This window comes from Clinocottus analis, unplaced genomic scaffold (assembly GCF_023055335.1).
Source record: "Clinocottus analis isolate CAN_PGR_092001 unplaced genomic scaffold, fCliAna1.0.p SCAF_5, whole genome shotgun sequence".
In the NCBI taxonomy this organism is placed as follows: Eukaryota; Metazoa; Chordata; class Actinopteri; order Perciformes; family Cottidae; genus Clinocottus; species Clinocottus analis.
In genome coordinates this window covers 22,483,585-22,504,514 of record NW_027176207.1, presented here as the reverse complement: position 1 = coordinate 22,504,514, position 20,930 = coordinate 22,483,585, and the positions used below count along the sequence as shown (strand labels likewise).

General features: G+C 47.8%; 1 protein-coding gene across 4 annotated transcripts in view; it reads left to right on the top strand.

Annotated features, from left to right (window-relative positions):
* brf1a (BRF1 RNA polymerase III transcription initiation factor subunit a) overlaps window positions 1-20,930 on the top strand; it is a 47,824-nt gene that overhangs the window by 11,301 nt on the left and 15,593 nt on the right. For all 4 annotated transcript variants that reach the window (XM_068600698.1, XM_068600697.1, XM_068600696.1 and 1 more), the window contains 10 exons: window positions 3,076-3,225; window positions 4,773-4,866; window positions 4,989-5,115; window positions 6,816-6,855; window positions 6,980-7,072; window positions 8,181-8,498; window positions 15,015-15,076; window positions 15,211-15,292; window positions 15,421-15,476; window positions 16,796-17,061. In XM_068600698.1, the coding sequence (XP_068456799.1) occupies window positions 3,076-3,225; window positions 4,773-4,866; window positions 4,989-5,115; window positions 6,816-6,855; window positions 6,980-7,072; window positions 8,181-8,498; window positions 15,015-15,076; window positions 15,211-15,292; window positions 15,421-15,476; window positions 16,796-17,061 (1,288 nt within the window). The remainder of the gene's footprint in view (window positions 1-3,075; window positions 3,226-4,772; window positions 4,867-4,988; window positions 5,116-6,815; window positions 6,856-6,979; window positions 7,073-8,180; window positions 8,499-15,014; window positions 15,077-15,210; window positions 15,293-15,420; window positions 15,477-16,795; window positions 17,062-20,930) is intronic.

Below are 20,930 nucleotides of genomic sequence, written 5' to 3'. Positions count from 1 at the left end.
TTATATATACATATGACTTTCCAGTAGAAGTACACTAATGAGGAGAGTTCAACCCAGGAAAGAGAACCATAAAAATAAAAACATTCGTGAAAGAAGTAGTCCCCTATTTTTAATTAAAGGAAAAGTGGGAATACTACAGTGTAAATATGCATTAATACAAATAAAAGTACTGCATTAAAAATCATATTAAAGAGTAAAAACCTCAAATATACTTGAAGAGGACCCAAAAGTAAAAGTATGCATATATATTTGCAGCCAAAGCAGGGAAACTCATAACCATTTCATATATATAAACATTCAATTAAAGTATTTAATTGACTACTATATACTATAGTACTATATAAGACCAGAGGAAGGTTTATTTGCGCTGCACATTTCAGACACAAAGGCAATTCAGAGTGATTTTCATAAAGCATGAAAAAAACAAACATGGCAAAACTAATAAAACAGAAATAAAAAGAATAAATCACCTCCATGTGTTTCCTGCTGCTTGTTAAATCTACTGTGCTTTTACTCTTTTATGGATCTTTTTTAAACGAGCTGGTGTGAATGTTCTTTCGGTATCTTTATTACTTCTGTGCATCTCAAACATCGTCGGTATTCAGACTCGAGACGGCCGTCAGAGGAGAAGGAAACCCTGAGGCCGGCCCCTAGACCCACCAGAGAGCCCACAATGCATTGCAGGAGAAGGGGCCGGACGCTAACGCCTTTTAATGCTATTCATGCATCCGCTCCCACACTTTGATTGAAAGGAGCGAGTTCACGGCCCCTTTTCTCTGGAGGGGGTCGGAGTCATTTTGGGGAATGTGTGGGAGGGAGGAGGAGGAGGAAGAGGGGGGGGGGGTGAACTACATCTCCATCAGAGAGACGGCTGCTGTTGGAGCATCACAATATTAAATAGTACAGGATTGATTATTTTCCACAGAAAGAGGTTTAGAGGTGGATTCAGTCTCTCACTCTTCCCCCCTCCCTCCCAGTGTTTGCAGTCTCTCCATAAGACTTGGATCAGTGCTGCAGACGTATCATTACATTGGGCTGGCGGGCCTGGATCTGATAACCATCTGGCTCCACCAGCTCTCTGAACGCTGACTTCAAACGTATTGAATTCTGGCGTCAGAACCGGAGCATGAAGCGCTTTGTACGACACAAAGATGCCTTCTGATTCTACGACCTCAGATTCATCAGCCGGGTGGGATCATCTTTTAGAAGAATAGTCCAGCCGGCCTTTGTTCCAACCAGCTGGTGGTTCTGATGGTTTTGGTGGTTCTGTGCTTTCATGACGTTTATAGAATGACACACAGTCTCTGGGGCATCAGAGGGGCTGGTGGTGGGAAGGCCGTGTGTTCAAATCCCTTCGCCAGCTGCAGATATCTGGACGGAGAAAGCAAACCTCTTCCTCGAGCTGCAGATGCTAATCCTCACGTCCTCCAGTGAGCAGCCGGCAGTGAGACGCTGGTTTTACTGGGAAGCTCACAGGTGCCAGTAAGGTTTTGATCCGCTTGGGAGACCGTGACCTCCCACGGGCTCATATGTGGTCAGAGCCCCTCACTCGTCCTCCAGGGTTAGTCCTCCAGGGTTCAGTCCTCTAGGGTTCAGTCCTCTAGGGTTCAGTCCTCCAGGGTTCAGTCCTCCAGGGTTCAGTCCTCTAGGGTTCAGTCCTCTAGGGTTCAGTCCTGTAGGGTTCAGTCCTGTAGGGTTCAGTCCTCTAGGGTTCAGTCCTGTAGGGTTCAGTCCTCTAGGGTTCAGTCCTGTAGGGTTTAGACTAAAACTGGAGGACTGAAGCTGGACCCTGGAGAACCTGCAGAAGAACTCAGGGAGAACTCTTTTGTAGACGTTTTGTGTGTCTGTAGTTGTTTTGCGTCATTTGAATTGTGTTTATTTTGGTTGGCGGTAGCTTCCAGTAACCTGTCGGGCCGCCGTGTCTTCTCTTTGTCTGTCCACGTCTTCTTTGAACTCAAACCACACAAGCTGCATTTTCTTTGGTCTGAACCAGAGTGAGGGGGAAATATTACTTTTGCAATTTTAGTTTTTTTGTTTACCGCTCGGACAGGAAGCGGGGCGCGTAAACAAAGGTCACATGGACACACAAGCAGGCTGTTTATTGGACAGAGTTTGGGTTAAAGGGCCGTCCTGAGAGGCTTCTGGCAGCAGAGCAAACAGATCTGATGTCGGGCGTCTCCTCCAGTTCATCACCAGACAACCTGAACGAGACGCGAGATGCCAACCGGCCTGAAAACACAGCTTCTAACAACATGAAGCAGCCGCGTCGGCCTCAGTCCTAATGAAGCCTCTCGGATGAGGATTCCATTGCATGGATTGCGTTGTATCCTGTGTGTGTGTTTTAAAGGAATTCATTGGCTCGTCCTTTGCCAAACTCGGGACCTGCTGAAGATAAATCCCCACAGAGGTGAACCATGAAGTCAATCCATCTTTTCTAGGATTAGTTTTAAATGTTATGTCTCTGTTGCAAGGACTCTTTTAAAATCTTCTCTGGCATCCAGACAAGCGTTTCTTCTCCTCCTTCTCCTTGCCTTTCTCTACCTCCTTTTTATACAAAATGTTTGAGTTATCCTAAATTCAGACAAAACCCCTAAAGGTCTAAAAACACCCCCAATTTGTGTACCTAAAGGAACTAAAGGCCTCCTGTCTCCTCAGATCCTTGCCTCTACATCCTCTATGGTTGTACTTAGGATGCCTCCTGTCTCCTCAGATCCTTGCCTCTACATCCTCTATGGTTGTACTTAGGATGCCTCCTGTCTCCTCAGATCCTTGCCTCTACATCCTCTATGGTTGTACCTAGGATACATAATGCCTCCTGTCTCCTCAGATCCTTGCCTCTACATCCTCTATGGTTGTACCTAGGATACATAATGCCTCCTGTCTCCTCAGATCCTTGCCTCTACATCCTCTATGGTTGTACCTAGGATACATAATGCCTCCTGTCTCCTCAGATCCTTGCCTCTACATCCTCTATGGTTGTACCTAGGATACATAATGCCTCCTGTCTCCTCAGATCCTTGCCTCTACATCCTCTATGGTTGTACCTAGGATGCATAATGCCTCCTGTCTCCTCAGATCCTTGCCTCTACATCCCTCGCTTCGCCCAGCTGCTGGAATTCGGGGAGAAGAACCACGACGTGTCCATGACGGCGATGCGGCTGGTGCAGAGGATGAAGAGGGACTGGATGCACACAGGACGAAGGCCGTCGGGCCTCTGCGGGGCAGGTAACCATCAGACGGTGGACGCAGGTCCGTCACCGGAAGGTTGCTGGTTCCAGTCCCTCTGAAGGCAGGAAGGGGTTAACACCGGCACCGAGCGCCTAAAGGTGCCCTCGGTCAGGAGGCCTCGGATACTCTGCGACTGTTTTAAAAGATCGAGACCCTTCCTGTTACGTTAGCTAAGAACGCAGAATTAGCTTCAGCATCCGGCGATCCGGGCCGAGCGGATTCACCTGTCGAGGTCTCGCACCCTCAACCTTCTATATTATCGAGGCATTTCGTACAGAAACGGGTGAGAAGGAACAGAGTTTTAGTGATTTCAACGTTCTCCTGTCGTCTTGTACGTCTGCAGACGTGTTTGTGTTGTTCTAGGATCAGTTTGTCGTCATTTCCGAGCACAAAATAGATCTTCTAGATGCATTCTGTTAAGTGAAAGGAACATAATGTAACTGCAGCACGGGCACATTACCCAGAAGGCCGATCTGCTCTGACCCCCCTTCCCTTCACCCTCCTGAAGTGTTTTCTGGTGAATCCTCCGTCAACTAGGTCACCAAATGTAAAGTTTGAGTCTTTTTTGTGTTGATCATCCGCCAGAAGAGACGAGCGAGGCCGCTGTTGGTTTGTGTGTTTGTTTGTTCCTCCCGGCGTCGGCGCCGTCTTCTCTTGAGTGTTTGTGGAAACAGCTGAGCCCCGAACACACTCTGCTGCGATGCATTAGCGGCTAAGACGTCCTGAAATGGAACCGGGGGTAGGGGGGGGGGGCTTCCTGCATGTTTACGGTTTTCCATTTTAGTTTGTTTCCCTGTTCCTCTGCTGCAGCGCCTGAATAATTAATTCCTCATCATAAATCATTGAGAAGGACACAGTCGGATCGGAAGACGTCTCTTCACCCAAATATGATGTGAAACAAACTGTTGAGGAACCAGAAGCACGTTTCTGCAAGAAACTTAAGCTCAAGGACAACGAAGGTCACGAACGTAAAGCAACAAATCAGAGTAGATTCTGCTTTGAGAGGAACGAAGCGGTTTAACGATTGAGATGAGAGGCTTTTTGTGAGGGAAGGTGAGGAAGTGAGCATGTGGATGTGTGAGGAAGTGAGTGAGTGAGGAAGTGTGCATGTGGATGTGTGAGGAAGTGAGCGAGTGAGGAAGTGTGCATGTGTGAGGAAGTATGGATGTGTGAGGAAGTGAGTGAGTGAGGAAGTGAGTGAGGAAGTGAGCATGTGAAAGTGAGTGAGGAAGTGAGCATGTGAGCATGTGAGTGTGAGCATGTGGAAGAGTGGAGGTGAGGAAGTGGAAGTGAAGCGTGAGGAAGTGAAGCGTGCCTCTCTCAGCAGCTCTAATGACTCTTATGTAACTGTTCCCCTTCGAGGCTCGAGCTGTGATTCATTGCATAATATTAATGTTCCCGGTTGCTCCTGTTCTCTGCGGCCTCTCGGCTCTGCAGGCCGGGTTCTCCTGGTTCTCCGGGTTCTCCGGGTTCTTCCTCCCTCTCTGTGCTCATTGTAATCTCACATCTCACCGGCGTGTTGTTTCTGTTGTGTGTTTTCGTAGCTCTCCTCGTCGCCGCTCGCATGTACGACTTTCGCCGCACGCTCAAGGAAATCGTCAGCGTTGTGAAAGTGTGCGAGACCACGCTTAGGAAAAGGTGGGCGTCCATTGCTGTTTCACCCCGATGCAGTTTGACAGTGAAAGAGTTCAAGATGGCGGCTTTCTTCTCCCCAAGTTTATTTCTCTCTTAATGACTTGAACTCGCCCGCCTGCGTCCAGACTGACGGAGTTTGAGGACACGCCCACCAGTCAGCTGACCATCGAGGAGTTCATGAGGACGGACCTGGAGGAGGAGTGCGACCCGCCCTGCTATACAGAAGGACTGAGGAAGAAAAAATACAACAAGGTTTGTTTTTAACTCCCACTGTGACCTTTAAGAGAAGCAACGTCGGTTTAATTAAACGTTTATTCAGATTATTTAGCTCGCCTCTTAATCCACTAAAGTCACACATTAACACAGTGAAATGACAGTTTTTGGCTTAGACGAGTGGAGATGAATTTAGCGCCTGTACAGACTAATACGTTACAAGTACACTTCAAATGATCCTTTTTAATGTGTGAACATCAGAAAGCAATGTTCACATCCACAGTTGTTCATCCGTCTTTTCTTTTCTTCTTCAAATCAATTTTGATAATCGCTCATGAGATTATTCCTTTTCAGCCTCGGGGGATATTTAACATTATGTTTCATACTGTATTTTCCTGATGAGCGCCCGCTGCCTTCAGGCGCTCTACAATAATGAATAAAGGGTATTAACCTCTGAAGGGAAGCCGTCAGATCAGCGTCCTCTTCGTCCTCTCAGCAGGGAGGAGCTCCTCGTCAGAAACAAACCTTTGTCCTTTGTACTCTTTGTCTTTTGAGGAATTTAAAGAAACACGATGCAACGAGTTCAGCTTTAGAGGAGCTGAAAGGACCTTTTGAGCCAGGCTAGCTGTCTTTATGCTATGCTAGGCTAACTGTCTTTATGCTATGCTAGGCTAACTGTCTTTATGCTATGCTAGGCTAACTGTCTTTATTCTAGGCTAGGCTAACTGTCTTTATTCTAGGCTAGGGTAATTGTCTTTATGCTATGCTAGGCTAACTGTCTTTATTCTAGGCTAGGCTAACTGTCTTTATTCTAGGCTAGGCTAACTGTCTTTATTCTAGGCTAGGCTAACTGTCTTTATTCTAGGCTAGGGTAATTGTCTTTCTGCTATGCTAGGCTAGCTGTCTGCTGGCTGAGGCTTCGTACTTCCATGAGCTGCACAAAGCGTTAAGTTTAAGTTAATCTTACGGCCTTCAGCCGCTTCGCTCTGACCTTTTGTGTTTAATGAAAACATCGACAAATATTCTTCTTTCGGGTTTGGAAAACCTTTTTGTGGTTTTTAAAACATTCAAACAAAACTATCCAAATACAAATAAAACTTAATGCGAACAGAAAAGTCCAACTGCTTGCTGTTTGTACCGATCTTCTCCGTTGCAGCTTTTACTGAGCAGAAAGAAACTCTCAGATGGTTTCTGTGTCCCTCAGATGTTTCACCTGTAGTCTTGTTTTCTCATAACACCTCCTCTGTGTCTCACCTCCTCTCTGTCTCACCTCCTCTGTGTCTCACCTCCTCTCTGTCTCACCTCCTCTCTGTGTCACCTCCTCTGTGTCTCACCTCCTCTGTGTCTCACCTCCTCTGTGTCTCACCTCCTCTCTGTGTCACCTCCTCCCTGTCTCACCTCCTCTGTGTCTCACCTCCTCTGTGTCTCACCTCCTCTCTGTGTCACCTCCTCTGTGTCACCTCCTCTGTGTCTCACCTCCTCTGTGTCTCACCTCCTCTCTGTGTCACCTCCTCTGTGTCACCTCCCCTGTGTCTCACCTCCTCTGTGTCTCACCTCCTCTCTGTCTCACCTCCTCTGTGTCACCTCCTCTGTGTCTCACCTCCTCTCTGTGTCACCTCCTCTGTGTCACCTCCTCTGTGTCACCTCCTCTGTGTCTCACCTCCTCTCTGTGTCTCACCTCCTCTGTGTCTCACCTCCTCCCTGTCTCACCTCCTCTCCTCTGGTCTCCGTCCCTCCAGCTGGAGATCGAGCTGAGGAAGAAGATGGATGACGTTGAAGGTATGAACGCTCCGCCGTGTTTCAACTGAAACACGAGTTCCACCGCGACGTGCGATCGCCTGAACGTCAGGTTGCAGTGATGACGCAGGACTTTGTGCTGTTTCATCCCCTCTGTCGTCTCCAGAGGAGATCCAGGTCTACCAGGACGAGATCGACTCCGAGCTCCAGAGCTGTCGGCCCAAACTGAGAGGCGTCTACGCCGCCTACTCCAAAGAAGGTACGCAGCGGAGAGCGCCGTTAGCTAGAAGAGAGCGCCGTTAGCTAGAAGAGAGTCCTGGAGCTAGAAGAGAGCGCCGTTAGCTAGAAGAGAGCGCCGTTAGCTAGAAGAGAGTCCTGGAGCTAGAAGAGAGTCCTGGAGCTAGAAGAGAGTCCTGGAGCTAGAAGAGAGTCAAGAAAATTTGCTATATCTGTGGTTTTAAAATGTGTTTTTCTGCGAAAATTTGTTTTTTCACCCCAAAATTTGCTTTTTTGCCCCAAAAAATGTTTATTTGCCAAAAAAAAGCTTTCGCATCAGAAATTTGCTTTTTCTGTGAAAATCCAACTTTTCACAAAAAATCGCTCTTTGGGCAAAAATGTGTTTTTTCTACGAAATTCTGTTTTTTTTCTGCGAAAATGTGTTTTCCGCAAAAAAAACAAAATTGTCAAAAATTTGCTTTTTCAGCAAAAATTTCCTTTTTTGTCAAAAATTTGCTTTTTCAGCAAAAATTTCCTTTTTTGTCAAAAATTTGCTTTTTCAGCAAAAATTTCCTTTTTTGTCAAAAATTTGCTTTTTCGACAAATTTCTTTTTTTTGCCAAAAAAAGATGTTTTGCCTGAAATTCACCTTTTTCGACAAAAGTTGAGAAAAGAGTACCAAATTGTTTTTTTCAGCAAAAATGTGGTTTTTCAATATTTTTTGGGTTGTTTTTTTTTTTTTCGAAAAAACGTTTTTTTGCTCTAAATTCGCCTTTTCGAAGAAAATTTCTTAGAAATGTGTCCCAAAGCTAGAAATTGTTCCAAAATGTGTTTTTTCTGCAAAAATGTTTTTATTTTTTTTACCCAAAATTCAGTTTCTTGCCCAAAATTTGCTTTTTCAGCCAAAACCACTTGTATGTAAAAATGAGCTTATTCACCAATTTTTAATTTAGAAAAGAGTCCCAAAGCTAGAAGTGAGTCAGTTCCTAACACTAGAGGACGATTAAACCCATTTTCTCACTTCCTCTCTACACACAAAGTGTTCGCTGGACTCCGCTGGTCAGAATGAGTTTGAAAACAGGTTTTCTTCTGCATCGTCGTCTGTTTTCTTGAAGCGATAAACGATAATCTCTAAATGTAACTCTCTTCCAGACGTGGCAAAAGACGACTGCGACGAGCGCTCCACGTCGTCTCTGAAGCTGGACGGCGAGGAGGTGGAGGACGAGGACGAGGACGTGCTGCAGGCCGTCGCCAAGCACTTCGGCAAAGAGCTGGGCGAGCTCACGCTGGAGGCGCTCATGAAGCTGGACGGCAAGAGGCCGGGCCAGGAGGAAGAGGAGGAGGAGGAAGAGCTGGAGGGGGACTTCCCCAAGAGGAAAGCCCCGTCGCTGCAGTCCATCCTGGGCTCCATGCCCACGGCGGCCAGCCTCGGCCTCCAGGCGTCCCTCGACGGAGACGGGAAGGGAGCCGGTGAGAGCAGCCGGTCCGGTCGCCATGTTCCTTCTCGAAAATGAGTTTTTTCTGCGAAAATGTGTTTTTTTTTCTGCGAAAATGTGTTTTTTTCTGCAAAAATGTGTTTTTTTTCTGCAAAAATGTGTTTTTTTCTGAAAAACACATTTTTTCTGAAAAACACATTTTTTCTGAAAAAAATGTATTTTTTCTGAAAAAAATGTGTTTTTTCTGAAAAAATGTGTTTTTTTTGCGAAAATTTTCTTTTTCGCCAAAAATGAACTTTTTCGCTCAAAATTTACTTTTCGCAAAAAAAAAGTTGCTTGGGCAAAAAAACACTACTTCGTTTAAAAAAAAAACCAAAAAAAAAACCGCTTCTTCGCCCCCAAAAATTTGCTTTATCTGCGAAAATTTGCTCTTTTGGGTCTCACGCCAGAACCATGTCTCACAGACCCTCATTTGTGGTGCCGTCTTTTTTATTAGTTATCTTCTTCTTCTTCTTCTTCTTCTTCTTCTTCAGAGGCTACCAGACAGTAGGAGTAAACTAAGTCGCTGCAGCGTGTCTTCTCAGAATCAGAACTGACCTTGGTGCCGTGTTCACACCAAAAGAGTTGTGAGATATTTTGCAGGAGTAGATTACATATGAAGTCAACGCACAATTATAGCAAAAAAATAGCGAAAATGTGTTTTTTTTTCTGCGAAAATTTGCTTTTTCAACAAAAAATTGCAAAAATCAGGCGAAAAAGCGTTGCAAATATTCATAACTGTTTTGTGGTGAACGCAGCAGGAGAGAGGCGGGACAAACGAAGATGCAGTTCCATCCTCCACCAGCTGGTGTCTCGAATGCAACACACGCGCGACGTGACACACGCGCGACGTGACACACGCGCGACGTGACACACGCACGACGTGACACACACACAACGTGACACACGCACGACGTGACACTTTCTTTCTTTTGCTCTTTCCTTTTCCAGATCTGGACTCTGCGTCCACGTTGTCATTAGAAACAGCTGTTCATCCCGAGCTGAACTCTCCTAATGATGTCATGTCTCTTCTACTCTCCCTTAATGATGTCATGTCTCCTCTGTGTGTGTGTGTGTGTGTGTGTGTGTGTGTGTGGTTGAAAGAAGACATGAATCTCAGCACCTGTCAGATAAATATTTGATTCGTGGTATTGCGCAATCGAGAACAAACCTGTGGCCGGGTCGTTAATTAATAACGATCGTTCATAACTCATGAACGCCACCCGGACAGCTGGGCGTCTGAGGAGGACGAGTGTTGACGAGACGGACATGTGGCCGGATGGAGGCCGCCTCCCAGAGGGGGCGGGGCTTCAAGGGGGCGGGGCTTCACCAAAACCCTGCAGAGGAAACCCAGTTTCAGGCTCTTTGTGGACGGCCAATCACACGCTGTGTGTGTGTGTGTGTCTTTATGTGTGAGCTGTGTGTGTGTGTGTGTCTTTATGTGTGAGCTGCCTGTGTGTGTGTGTGGCCGTCACAGCAGCGGTCCTGATGAGGGATGACGGTCGTCTTCTGGCTCTGAGCAGCAGGAGCGTTCTCGTCTCGTCTCTTCAGCCGGCGGCCTGACGGGTGACGACAGCGACCGTTTAGCAGGCGAAGAGGCGGGAAACCGCTCGCCGCCGCCGGCTGCTGTTGCGTCACAACCCCCCCCCCCCTCCCAGCAGGGTGCCTCCCTCCTCCACAGGACTCATCATGTTCAGATCGGGACGTCTGGTGGTCTGAGGACGAGCTGCAGAATAATCCTCGTGTGCAGCGTAATGTTGAGTGACAGAAACTAAGCCCTCAGTAATTGGCGCTCGTCTCCTCGGGGCGAGGCTGCAGTCTGACGCCTCACACTTCTTGGGGCTAATTCCAGTGGGCTGATGGTGTATGATGCAGAGCAATAGACTCTCTTCAGGCTGATTTACGTTATTTTTTGACTTGTTAAATGCATTGGCTGCATTGCAGGAGGTCTTTAAAGCAGTTTCCATTCAGACGCCGTCTCACAAAGATGGCCGACTGACGATTAGGAACTGGCAGGCTTCTGGAGGAATGCAATGAATAGGAAAAGGATTTCAAAGAAGTTATTTAAGAAATGATCTGGAGGCGTAAAACCGGAGCGCGCTCGTCAATCGCAGAGGAGGAAGTGCTGAGAGCTGCAGGACGAGTCCAGGATCAAATCTGAAGCGTGAAGCCAACGCGTCCTGGTTCATCGCTCCGGTTCTGCGTTTCAGTTCAGGAGGAAACGTCCAAACCGTTGAGCATCTTCAGGCTGTTAAGTTCAACCTGAACTCAGACTCCCAGGAAACCCTCAACTGGAGAAGTCCTTCATGGTGCGTTGTTCTCAGGGTGACGTTCTGCTGAGGTTCTCCTTGCTGGAGAATTACACGTTCCAGTTCTTTCAGTCGTCATTTTGAGGCCTTGTGGTCCAGCGTCTGTCCGTGTGAACCCTTCAATGTGAATCCTGTGTGCAGCATATGAACATGTATCATGCACATGCTGCTCCCTTCTGGTGTTATAGTTACAGAACGTAACGTGTGTATTGACTTTTTATCACATTTTATTGCTGGTCTTTGGTGTTTATATATAAAAAACAACTTTTTCAATTTAGTTTGGATTTTGCGAGTCTAAAAGATGGAGACTAAACGTTCCCTTTTGACCTTGTTTCAGCTTCTGTAATCACTTTTAAAAAGAGACATTTTGCACCTAAACGTTCCCCACCATGCATAAAATAAGCTGCTGAGAACATCCCACAATGCATTGCAGCTTTTGGTCAGGGATGTCCGTGGCTCCTGCTCACTGTGGAGTGATCGCAGGAAGTCGTATCGGCAGAAGCACAAAGTTGCGTCGTGCTGACGTTCCAGACGCTGTGACTCTGGCGCTCGTTCATCGGTTCTCTGCATTCCTCCGTGAAGAGTCGCTGGGTTCGTGTCCCGATGTCCCGACGCTGTGGACTCACTGGGTCTGATGATTAATTCATCCGCCTCTCTTCTCATGAGAGCACAGGCTGTTCCTGCATGTTGCAGCGGGACAACATGACAGGAAGCCTCTTTTTGATCTGGAGGCGTTTACGCAGAAGATGGAAAACTTGAGTCTCCTTGTTTTAAAAAGATCCAACAAACGCTGGTCTGAGAGGACGCACAGTTGTGGTGGGAGAGAGCCGACCGAAGAACAACATGGCTGCTCGTAACAATGGAAACACCGCTGATGTCACGTCTGCCGGTCCTGGTGTGTACGACAGCACATCTCCTCTGGTGGAACGCTGCCAACAGGCTTTTAGTTCAGCGCCCACGAACCAAACCATCCTGAAGTGTCACCGCGCAGACGCTTTGTATCGGACGTGGACGCTGGTTTGCTCGAGGTCGTGGACGTCTGTTTGTTCGAGGTCGTGGACGCTGGTTTGCTCGAGGTCGTGGACGTCTGTTTGCTCGAGGTCGTGGACGTCTGTTTGCTCGAGGTCGTGGACGCCGGTTTGCTCGAGGTCGTGGACGCCGGTTTGCTCGAGGTCGTGGACGTCTGTTTGCTCGAGGTCGTGGACGCCGGTTTGCTCGAGGTCGTGGACGCCGGTTTGCTCGAGGTCGTGGACGTCTGTTTGCTCGAGGTCGTGGACGCCGGTTTGCTCGAGGTCGTGGACGCCGGTTTGCTCGAGGTCGTGGACGTCTGTTTGCTCGAGGTTGTGGGCGTCTGTTTGTTCGAGGTCGTGGACGCTGGTTTGCTCGAGGTCGTGGGCGTCTGTTTGTTTGAGGTGGTGAACGTTGGTTTATTCGAGGTCGTGGTCGAGGTCACGGAGTCGCTGCACAGCCTTCTGTTATGACTTCTTTATGAATCTTTAATACTCCATCAAAGAGACGCTGCACACGTATGACCTCACAGCTATCACATGACGCTTTAAATATGCAAATGAGGCGTTATCTAATGGTAACTTTAACGAGACAAAAGTAAAATACAACATTATGTATTTTATTCCTGCACAACCTCAACCTTCCTTTGATGATGGACATGTAAACGGTTTGAAACAGTTTTAAGTTTCCAGCTTCGCCGTCTAAAACCCGTTCAGACAGACATGGCAACCTGAATGAACTGGCAACCTGAACTGGCAACCTGAATGAACTGGCAACCCAAACTGGCAACCGCTCTGCAAAACAATAGTTTTTGTTTCTTTTGTGTTTCTGTTTGTCAGAAATTAAACAATGTTGTTGATTTTCTTTGTTTCAGAAGCTTTTGTGTCGTTTCTCTCTTTTCTTCGGTCGCAGCTGGCTAGCAGTTTCCCCCCGTTCCCAGTCTTTATGCTAAGCTAAGCTACGCGCCACATGTTTAAAGGCACAGTCGAGTCGTATCATCTGAACTATCCTGATGAAAATGTGTTTTTCTCCTCCTCTCCCCCGCCGGCGGCCCGTCGAGGGGAATCCTGACAAATTGAAACGTCTCCCTTCATCTGTGTGTGTGTGTGTGTGTGTGTGTGTGTGTGTGTGTGTGTGTGTGTGTGTGTGTCATGTAGAGGATCAGGATTGTTGCTGACATGGAGCACCGTGAGTCCAGATGATGTGAGCTCCTTTTTGAAGTGTGGATGATGAGTGATCACACACACACACACACACACACACACACACACACTCTTTGTCTTCTGAGCAGCAGACTCAGCTTCCTTTTAATTTAGCCAGCATGACTTTTTCATTCCTCCTTTTTCTGTCTCCTCTGATCCAAATGAAACTGGATTGGAGGATCAGTGATCCTCTTCCTCTTCCTCTTCCTCCTCCTCTTCTCCCCCTCGTTACCTCTATCGCCCTCCGTCCTCTCTCGTTCCTCCCTCTTTTCCCTCCTGCTGCTCTCCTCCATCAGTCTCTTAGTCTCACTCGTTTCTTCTTAATCTTTCTTTGTCTTTTCTCTCTTTTCTTCATCTTATTCCTCTGCTCTCTCTTTCCTCTGGATCTCTTTTCTCTTTCCTCTCTCTCTCTTTCTCTCTTTCCTCTTTCTGTCCTCATTCTTCCTCCTCATCTTCTTACAGGACACAGCTGGAGATCTTTTGTCATTTTTCTTGTCGAGACAAAAAGAACAGAAACTAGTTCTGGTGACGACTTTAGACCTTCAGTCAAACTTTGTTCAGAATAATCTCTCTCTCTCTCTCTCTCTCTCTCTCTCTCTCTCTCTCTCTCTCTCATCCATCTCCTGTTCCCTCGTCTCCTTCACCTGTTCCTTCCTTCAGGGCTCGTTTCCTTTCTTCTGTCTTTTCTGCTCTTTGGTTTCAGAGAGGCAGCGACGTGACCACATCAAGGTGTGTGTGTGTGTGTGTGTGTGTGTGTCAGGTTACCTCATGGCTTTGGATCAAACACCGTCCTCTCCTTCGTCTTCAGGCCTTTTAAAGAAAAGGGGGATTTTGAGGGAATTGCCCACAATTCATAGCGACGTGCCAGATGCGGCATGCTGTCGTCCTTTAATTTAATTCATTTCTCTTTATCTTATTTGACTTTATTATTTACTTTGTGGTGGTGACGAGCTTCCAGACAGACACATCGTGAGTTTTCAAAGGGGATTTGATCAAATGAGTTTGTGCAGAGATATGAAGGCAGACTGAAGAATCACTGCATCGCTCCTCCTCCTCTTCCTCCTCCTCCTCTTCCTCCTCCTCCTCTTCCTCCTCCTCCGGTGTTATCTCCGTCTCGCTGCCTCCCTGCAGCCCTTCTCTCTCGGGGCTCGTCTCCATCTTATCTCCTCCCTTCAGGGGGCGGAGCTCTGAGGGGCTGGAGCCCAGCAGATAGCGTCTGACCCGTCACTTCCCTTTTATCAAACCTGAACTGACTCGGCTGACTGGATTAGCCCCCCCGCTCTGTGCACCTGTCTCTCTGGTACGTCCTTTGAAGACGCCACCCTGGTGGGGGGGCGGGGCCTCCCGTTGTGGGGTTTGAACCCCCGGCAGGAGGCCCCGCCCCCCTGTGAACGAGCCCAAGGGGCAGCGAGAGCTGACAGAAGTTCAACGAGTCCCATAAAAGCTCTTGAAAGCATCTCTGCTCTCTGATTGGCCGCCGCAGGAGAATGCAGGTGGAGTGTTTGAGTGACAGCTGAAGGTTCTGGTCCCGCCTCTCTGGTTCTGTTCAACGTCAATCACTTTTGCTTTTGAACATTTCTCTTCCACAATTACTGTCTACCACCAGGGACTGAAAACTTCTCCTTCTTCTTCTTCTTCTTCTTCTTCTTCTTCTTCTTCTTCTTCTTCTTCTTCTTCTTCTTCTTCATCCTCCCCTCCAGGAGGTGATAAATGTAAATGTCCTCTCCAGCATCAGCAGAGTAAAAACAAATGAAGTGTGTGTGTGTGTGTGTGTGTGTGTTATCTGTGAAGCGCATCGTAATTGAAAAGGAAGTGCGTCGGTGGAGGAGATGCTCTGACGCGAGCTAACCCCGTTAGCATCTTATCAGGAGCCACTGCAGCAGGATGCTCCTCTTCCTCCTCTTCCTCCTCCAGCTGCTGCTTCCTGCTCCTCCTCTGGGACACGCCAGTCTTCTAAGTGTGTGTGTGTGTGTGTGTGTGTGTGTGTGACAGATGGAGACGCTGACGGCGGGGAGCTGGACCTGAGCGGGATCGATGACACTGAGATCGAGCTGGTACGTTTCACCTGCTGCTTCCTGTTGTCACATATCTATTTTATTTATATATATATATATATATATATATATATATATATATATATATATATATATATATATATATATATATATATTCTCTTTCTCCTCTTTAGTACCTGCTGAGCGACTATGAAATCCAAGTGAAGACGGCGCTGTGGATGGCAGAGAACTCTGACTACCTCAAGGAGCAGAAAGGTACTTTAATCTTATTATAATTATATTATTATTATCATTTAAAAGCTCCTCCTGGACCTCCAGCGGTGAGTCCTGGGTTCACGTCTCTGGTCCTCACGGGTCTGGATGCTCTGGTGTTCTGCTTTCAGAGAAGGAAGCCAAGATAGCGAAGGAGAAGGAGCTGGGCATCTACAAGGAGAAGAAGGTAGGGCTCCAGGCGTGGACAGAGATCAGTTGGTCATGAGAGATGCTTCTCACAGGTATCAGACCTCCAGACGCCATCTTACCCGCCCTCACATCTGACTTTCCAGCTTCTTCATTATTTGGTTATCGTAAGTACGAGTCATGAAGGCAGGAAGTTCGACTAGAACCATCTTTTCATATTTATTCAACACGTCTCATTTTTCCTCTCTGAGTTTTTCTTTGTGCACGGTTTGAAGTCACCTGGAGGAAACTCTGCAGAGCGGCTCGGATTAAGATTCAGCCGACTCGGCAGTATTGATCAGCTGCTAATCCACTCGCAGAGAAAGACTGGAGATTACTGTCAGGAGCGCTGCTGCTGTCGTGGACCTGAAGATGTGCATATCTATGATGTCTGAACATCTGCACATCTATATGTGACGTCTGAAGACATGAAGATATATGCATATGTAATGCATGTATAATGTCTAAAGAGTGCAGAGTGAGAGGGACTGGACCCAGCCACTGCTGTTGAACTGGTTCCCTCTCATTTCCTGGTACTGGTTCTGGCCCAGGTCCCTTCATGGTCCCAGCATGCTGACTGGTTTCAGCGGCTGCATTACCTGCAGCAGTGCAGCTGACGAACCGGAGCTTAGATAAACACAATGGAGGAGGCTGCTCGTTAGCCGTTAGCCGCGGGCAGCGCTAACTGGTCTCCCACATGTAAAACACCCAAAATGCATCAGCCTGCCGCTCTAAAGGGATCCATGTAAAATGTAAAAAGAGAGGAAGAGGATTGTGGTCTGATCTGAAGCAGGAGTCTGGGTGGAGGTCCAGGTGGAGCTGGACCTCTGCATGTGGGCGACGAGCCCAATCTGGGTCCTAATGGAGATAAATGACCCGTCACAGAAGTGTGTTCGGCTGGAGATGATGTTCATCTGGACAGTCGCTGCCTGACCGGTCCAACAAGGTCATGTGATCGTTTTAACGGGTTGTGAATGTAACTGTAGACGTAACAGAAAACGGTGAATATACCAGCGTCATATTGATCCTGCGACCTGCAATTCTCGCAATCTGCAACAGCAAAGATGCTGTTGCAGATTAGATTTTTTAGAATAATTTTATAGAGCTTCATAAATATTCTGTTCTTAAATGTATAAACGATTAATTTCATACAGGCAGTTGCCCGTAAAGCAATGAATCACATGATTTACTCTAGAAGAAGGTTGCCAACATGGCCGCTCATGGAGTAAAGTTGAGGCCGTGTACCTGCGGTTCTGAAGTTCCCCTTGAGAACTCGGTTCTTGTAGAAACCCCACTGAGGTCTCTCGGTTCCCCCGACAGCCCAGAGGACCCACGAGGCGGCATCCTCCCATCCGAGCCAACACGGCGGACGAGGCCATCGGCAAGATGCTGGAGCAGAAGAGGATCTCCACCAAGATCAACTACGACGTCCTGAAGGACCTCAACGTCAAGCCCGGCGCCAGCCCGGCCCGCGGGTCCGAGTCCCCGAAGAGGGAGCCGGCCGCCGCCAAGCTGACGGGACGCAGCCGCAAACCCCAACGGCCCACGCTCAGCCTGAGCACGCCGCTCAGCAGCCTGGGCAAGAGGTCGGTGGACGAGTCGTACCTTTAGACTTTACCTTTAGACTAGACCTTTTAGACTCTAGACCTTTAGTCTAGACCTTTAGACTCTAGACCTTTAGACTTTACCTTTAGACTTTACCTTTAGACTCTAGACCTTTAGACTCTAGACCTTTAGACTCTAGACCTTTAGACTCTAGACCTTTAGACTCTAGACCTTTAGACTCTAGACCTTTAGACTCTAGACCTTTAGACTCTAGACCTTTAGACTCTAGACCTTTAGTCTAGACCTTTAGACTCTAGACCTTTAGACTTTACCTTTAGACTCTAGACCTTTAGACTTTACCTTTAGACTTTACCTTTAGACTCTAGACCTTTAGACTTTACCTTTAGACTCTAGACCTTTAGACTCTAGACCTTTAGTCCTTTAGACTCTGTACCTTTAGTCTCTATACCTTTTAAGACTCTGTACCCTTTAGTCCTTTAGTCTCTATACCTTTTAAGACTCTATACCTTTAGTCCTTTAGTCTCTGTACCTTTAGTCTCTTTACCTTTAGTCTCTGTACCTTTTTACTTCTTTACATAAAATGATTGAATAGATAAAGAGGCTTAAACCTGCGTTCATCCTGTTATTAGAGGTGAAAATATTCATTTCGAGGTTCATGTTGATCTCTACAACCCGATGCACCTTCAATGTGGAGTTCTCCTTTAGGAACTAATCACTTCTCAAATACTACTTTACATCTGTTTGTATGTTCCTCTCTGTTTTCCAATGCATGCTGGGTAAACAGGACCTCCATAAAGATAACAGCTGTCCGCCTTGTTAAATACTTGAGCCTTTAATCAGATAATTACTCTGCTCTCTCTTTCTCCATCTATCTATCTATAGACACACACACACACACACACACACACACACACACCCCTCATGTGGATGTGTTGGTTCATTCTGTTCAGTCCCTCAAACCCTGAATATCATTCATAATAATCGTCCTCAGTGCAAACAGCAGATGTTTGTTCCAGTGTGATGCAACACAGCCGCTCCTCGTCTGCCACTCCAGGTCAGACTCTGTTTCCTTCTTTCCTTCTTTCCTTCTTTCCTTGTTTCCTTGTTTCCTTGTTTCCTGGCTCGTGGCAGCAGCTTCTGTCGTAGCGATGAGGCAGCAGAAAATCACCTGCGACAGCGCAGATGCTCACTTCACTGTTTCTGGCTGCTGCCTCGAGTCCTGTGGGACTTTGTCTCCTTCCTCCTTTACGCCAGGGTTTGTTCCCTCCTCCTCCTCCTCCTCCTCTTCCTCCTCCTCTTCCTCCTCCTCTTCCTCTGCGTACATTCTCAGCTGCTCCTTCTCTCAGACGTGTTTAACAGCTTTTCTTTCAGTTTGTGTGAATTGTTTCCTCTGCTTGTGTTTCTGAAGCCGTCTCAGTGCATGTTGTTGTGTAGAGGAGGAGGAGGTTGTGTAGAGGAGGAGGTTGTGTAGAGGAGGAGGTTGTGTAGAGGAGGAGGTTGTGTAGAGGAGGAGGAGGTTGTGTAGAGGAGGAGGAGGTTGTCTAGAGGAGGAGGAGGTTGTGTAGAGGAGGAGGAGGTTGTGTAGAGGAGGAGGAGGTTGTGTAGAGGAGGAGGAGGTTGTGTAGAGGAGGAGGAGGTTGTGTAGATGAGGAGGAGGTTGTGTAGATGAGGAGGAGGTTGTGTAGATGAGGAGGAGGTTGTGTAGAGGAGGAGGAGGTTGTGTAGAGGAGGAGGAGGAGGTTGTGTAGAGGAGGAGGAGGTTGTGTAGAGGAGGAGGAGGAGGTTGTGTAGAGGAGGAGGAGGTTGTGTAGATGAGGAGGAGGTTGTGTAGATGAGGAGGAGGTTGTGTAGATGAGGAGGAGGTTGTGTAGATGAGGAGGAGGTTGTGTAGATGAGGAGGAGGTTGTGTAGATGAGGAGGAGGTTGTGTAGAGGAGGAGGAGGTTGTGTAGAGGAGGAGGAGGTTGTGTAGAGGAGGAGGAGGTTGTGTAGAGGAGGAGGAGGTTGTGTAGAGGAGGAGGAGGTTGTGTAGAGGAGGAGGAGGTTGTGTAGAGGAGGAGGAGGTTGTGTAGAGGAGGAGGTTGTGTAGAGGAGGAGGAGGTTGTGTAGAGGAGGAGGAGGAGGAGGTTGTGTAGAGGAGGAGGAGGAGGTTGTGTAGATGAGGAGGAGGTTGTGTAGAGGAGGAGGAGGAGGTTGTGTAGAGGAGGAGGAGGAGGAGGAGGTTGTGTAGAGGAGGAGGAGGAGGAGGAGGAGGTTGTGTAGAGGAGGAGGAGGTTGTGTAGAGGAGGAGGAGGAGGTTGTGTAGAGGAGGAGGAGGTTGTGTAGAGGAGGAGGAGGAGGTTGTGTAGAGGAGGAGGTTGTGAGAGTGTGTAGTGAGGAGGAGGTTGTGTAGATGAGGAGGAGGTTGTGTAGAGGAGGAGGAGGTTGTGTAGAGAGAGGAGGTTGTGTAGTGGAGGAGGTTGTGTAGAGGAGGAGGAGGTTGTGTAGAGGAGGAGGTTGTGTAGAGGAGGAGGAGGTTGTGTTGAGGAGGTGGAGGAGGTTGTGTAGTGAGGTGGAGGTTGTGAGTGGAGGAGGAGGTTGTGTAGAGGAGGGGAGGTTGTGTGAGGTGGTGTGTTTGGTGTTGTGGTGGAGGGGAGGTGGAGGTTGTGTAGAGGAGGTGGGGTGGAGGTGGTTGTGTGTGGAGTGAGGAGGAGGAGGTGTGTGAGGAGGAGGTTGTGTAGAGGTGGAGGTGGAGGAGGAGGAGGAGGAGGTGGTTGTGTAGAGGAGGAGGAGGTTGTGTAGAGGAGGTTGTGTAGAGGAGGAGGAGGAGGTTGTGTAGAGATTACCACACACACACACACACACACACACACACACACACACACACACACACACACACACACACACACACACAGGCCTCCTCCTCTCTGCGGTCCGTCGTCTGGCTGCAGGTCCTGTAACTGGTCCTGAGCTCTGTGGTCCTCAGTTTCTGGTCTCGGACCCTGCAGGACTTTGATCAGTCGGCTTTTTTGTCGCTGTTTTCTGGCTGCAGGTCCTGTAACTGGTCCTGAGCTCTGTGGTCCTCAGTTTCTGGTCTCGGACCCTGCAGGACTTTGATCAGTCGGCTTTTTTCCTGTTTTCCAGCAGCAGTTTCTCTTTGAGTCAACAGAAATGTTCATGAGGTCTGTCCTCACCTCCTGGTGTGAAGCTCGGAGAACACAAACGCACCTTCAGGAGCGTTGACAGCTCGACTCTCAGAGTTCATTGTTCCTCTCTGACGTCGTCGTGGTGATGTTTGTGTGTTGTGTTGCCTCGGTGTGCGTCACGTTGTGCGTTTGTGGTCCGGCCTCGTCGCTCCTCATGAACCCCAAAACGCCTCCAACCTCCACGGAGAACTTTCCATGACTCACCTCAAAGAAACAAACACTGGAAGTTTGTTTTACAGAGAAAAGAGAAAACAATGAGAAGACGAGCAGGAACACAAAACACAACGAATACTGTCGATGCTACGGAAAGTACAGAAAACAAAGTAAAATGAAGAAGAAAAATCTAAAGTTGAATAAAATGTAATTAGAAAAAAAAGAATTCGCAAAATCAACATAAATTGAAACAGAAAAAAATAGATAAAATAAAAAATTAACCTAAAAAAACGTAAATAAAGGGAACTGAACGTGAACATGTTTGAACCTCCAGGTTCTCCGGGGACTCGACCCCTCCTCTTCCTCCTCTTCCTCCTCTCCTCCTTCTCCTCTCCTCTTCTTCTTCCTCCTCTTCCTCTCGAGGTGATGGATGACACGGTGATGACGCATTACAGCACTTCCCACTTAGAGGCGCTAATGCGGCGCGTTATTGATCGAGAGGAAACGACCTCCCTGCTCCCTCTGAGGAGGTGTCGTCCTGTCCAGGCGCCG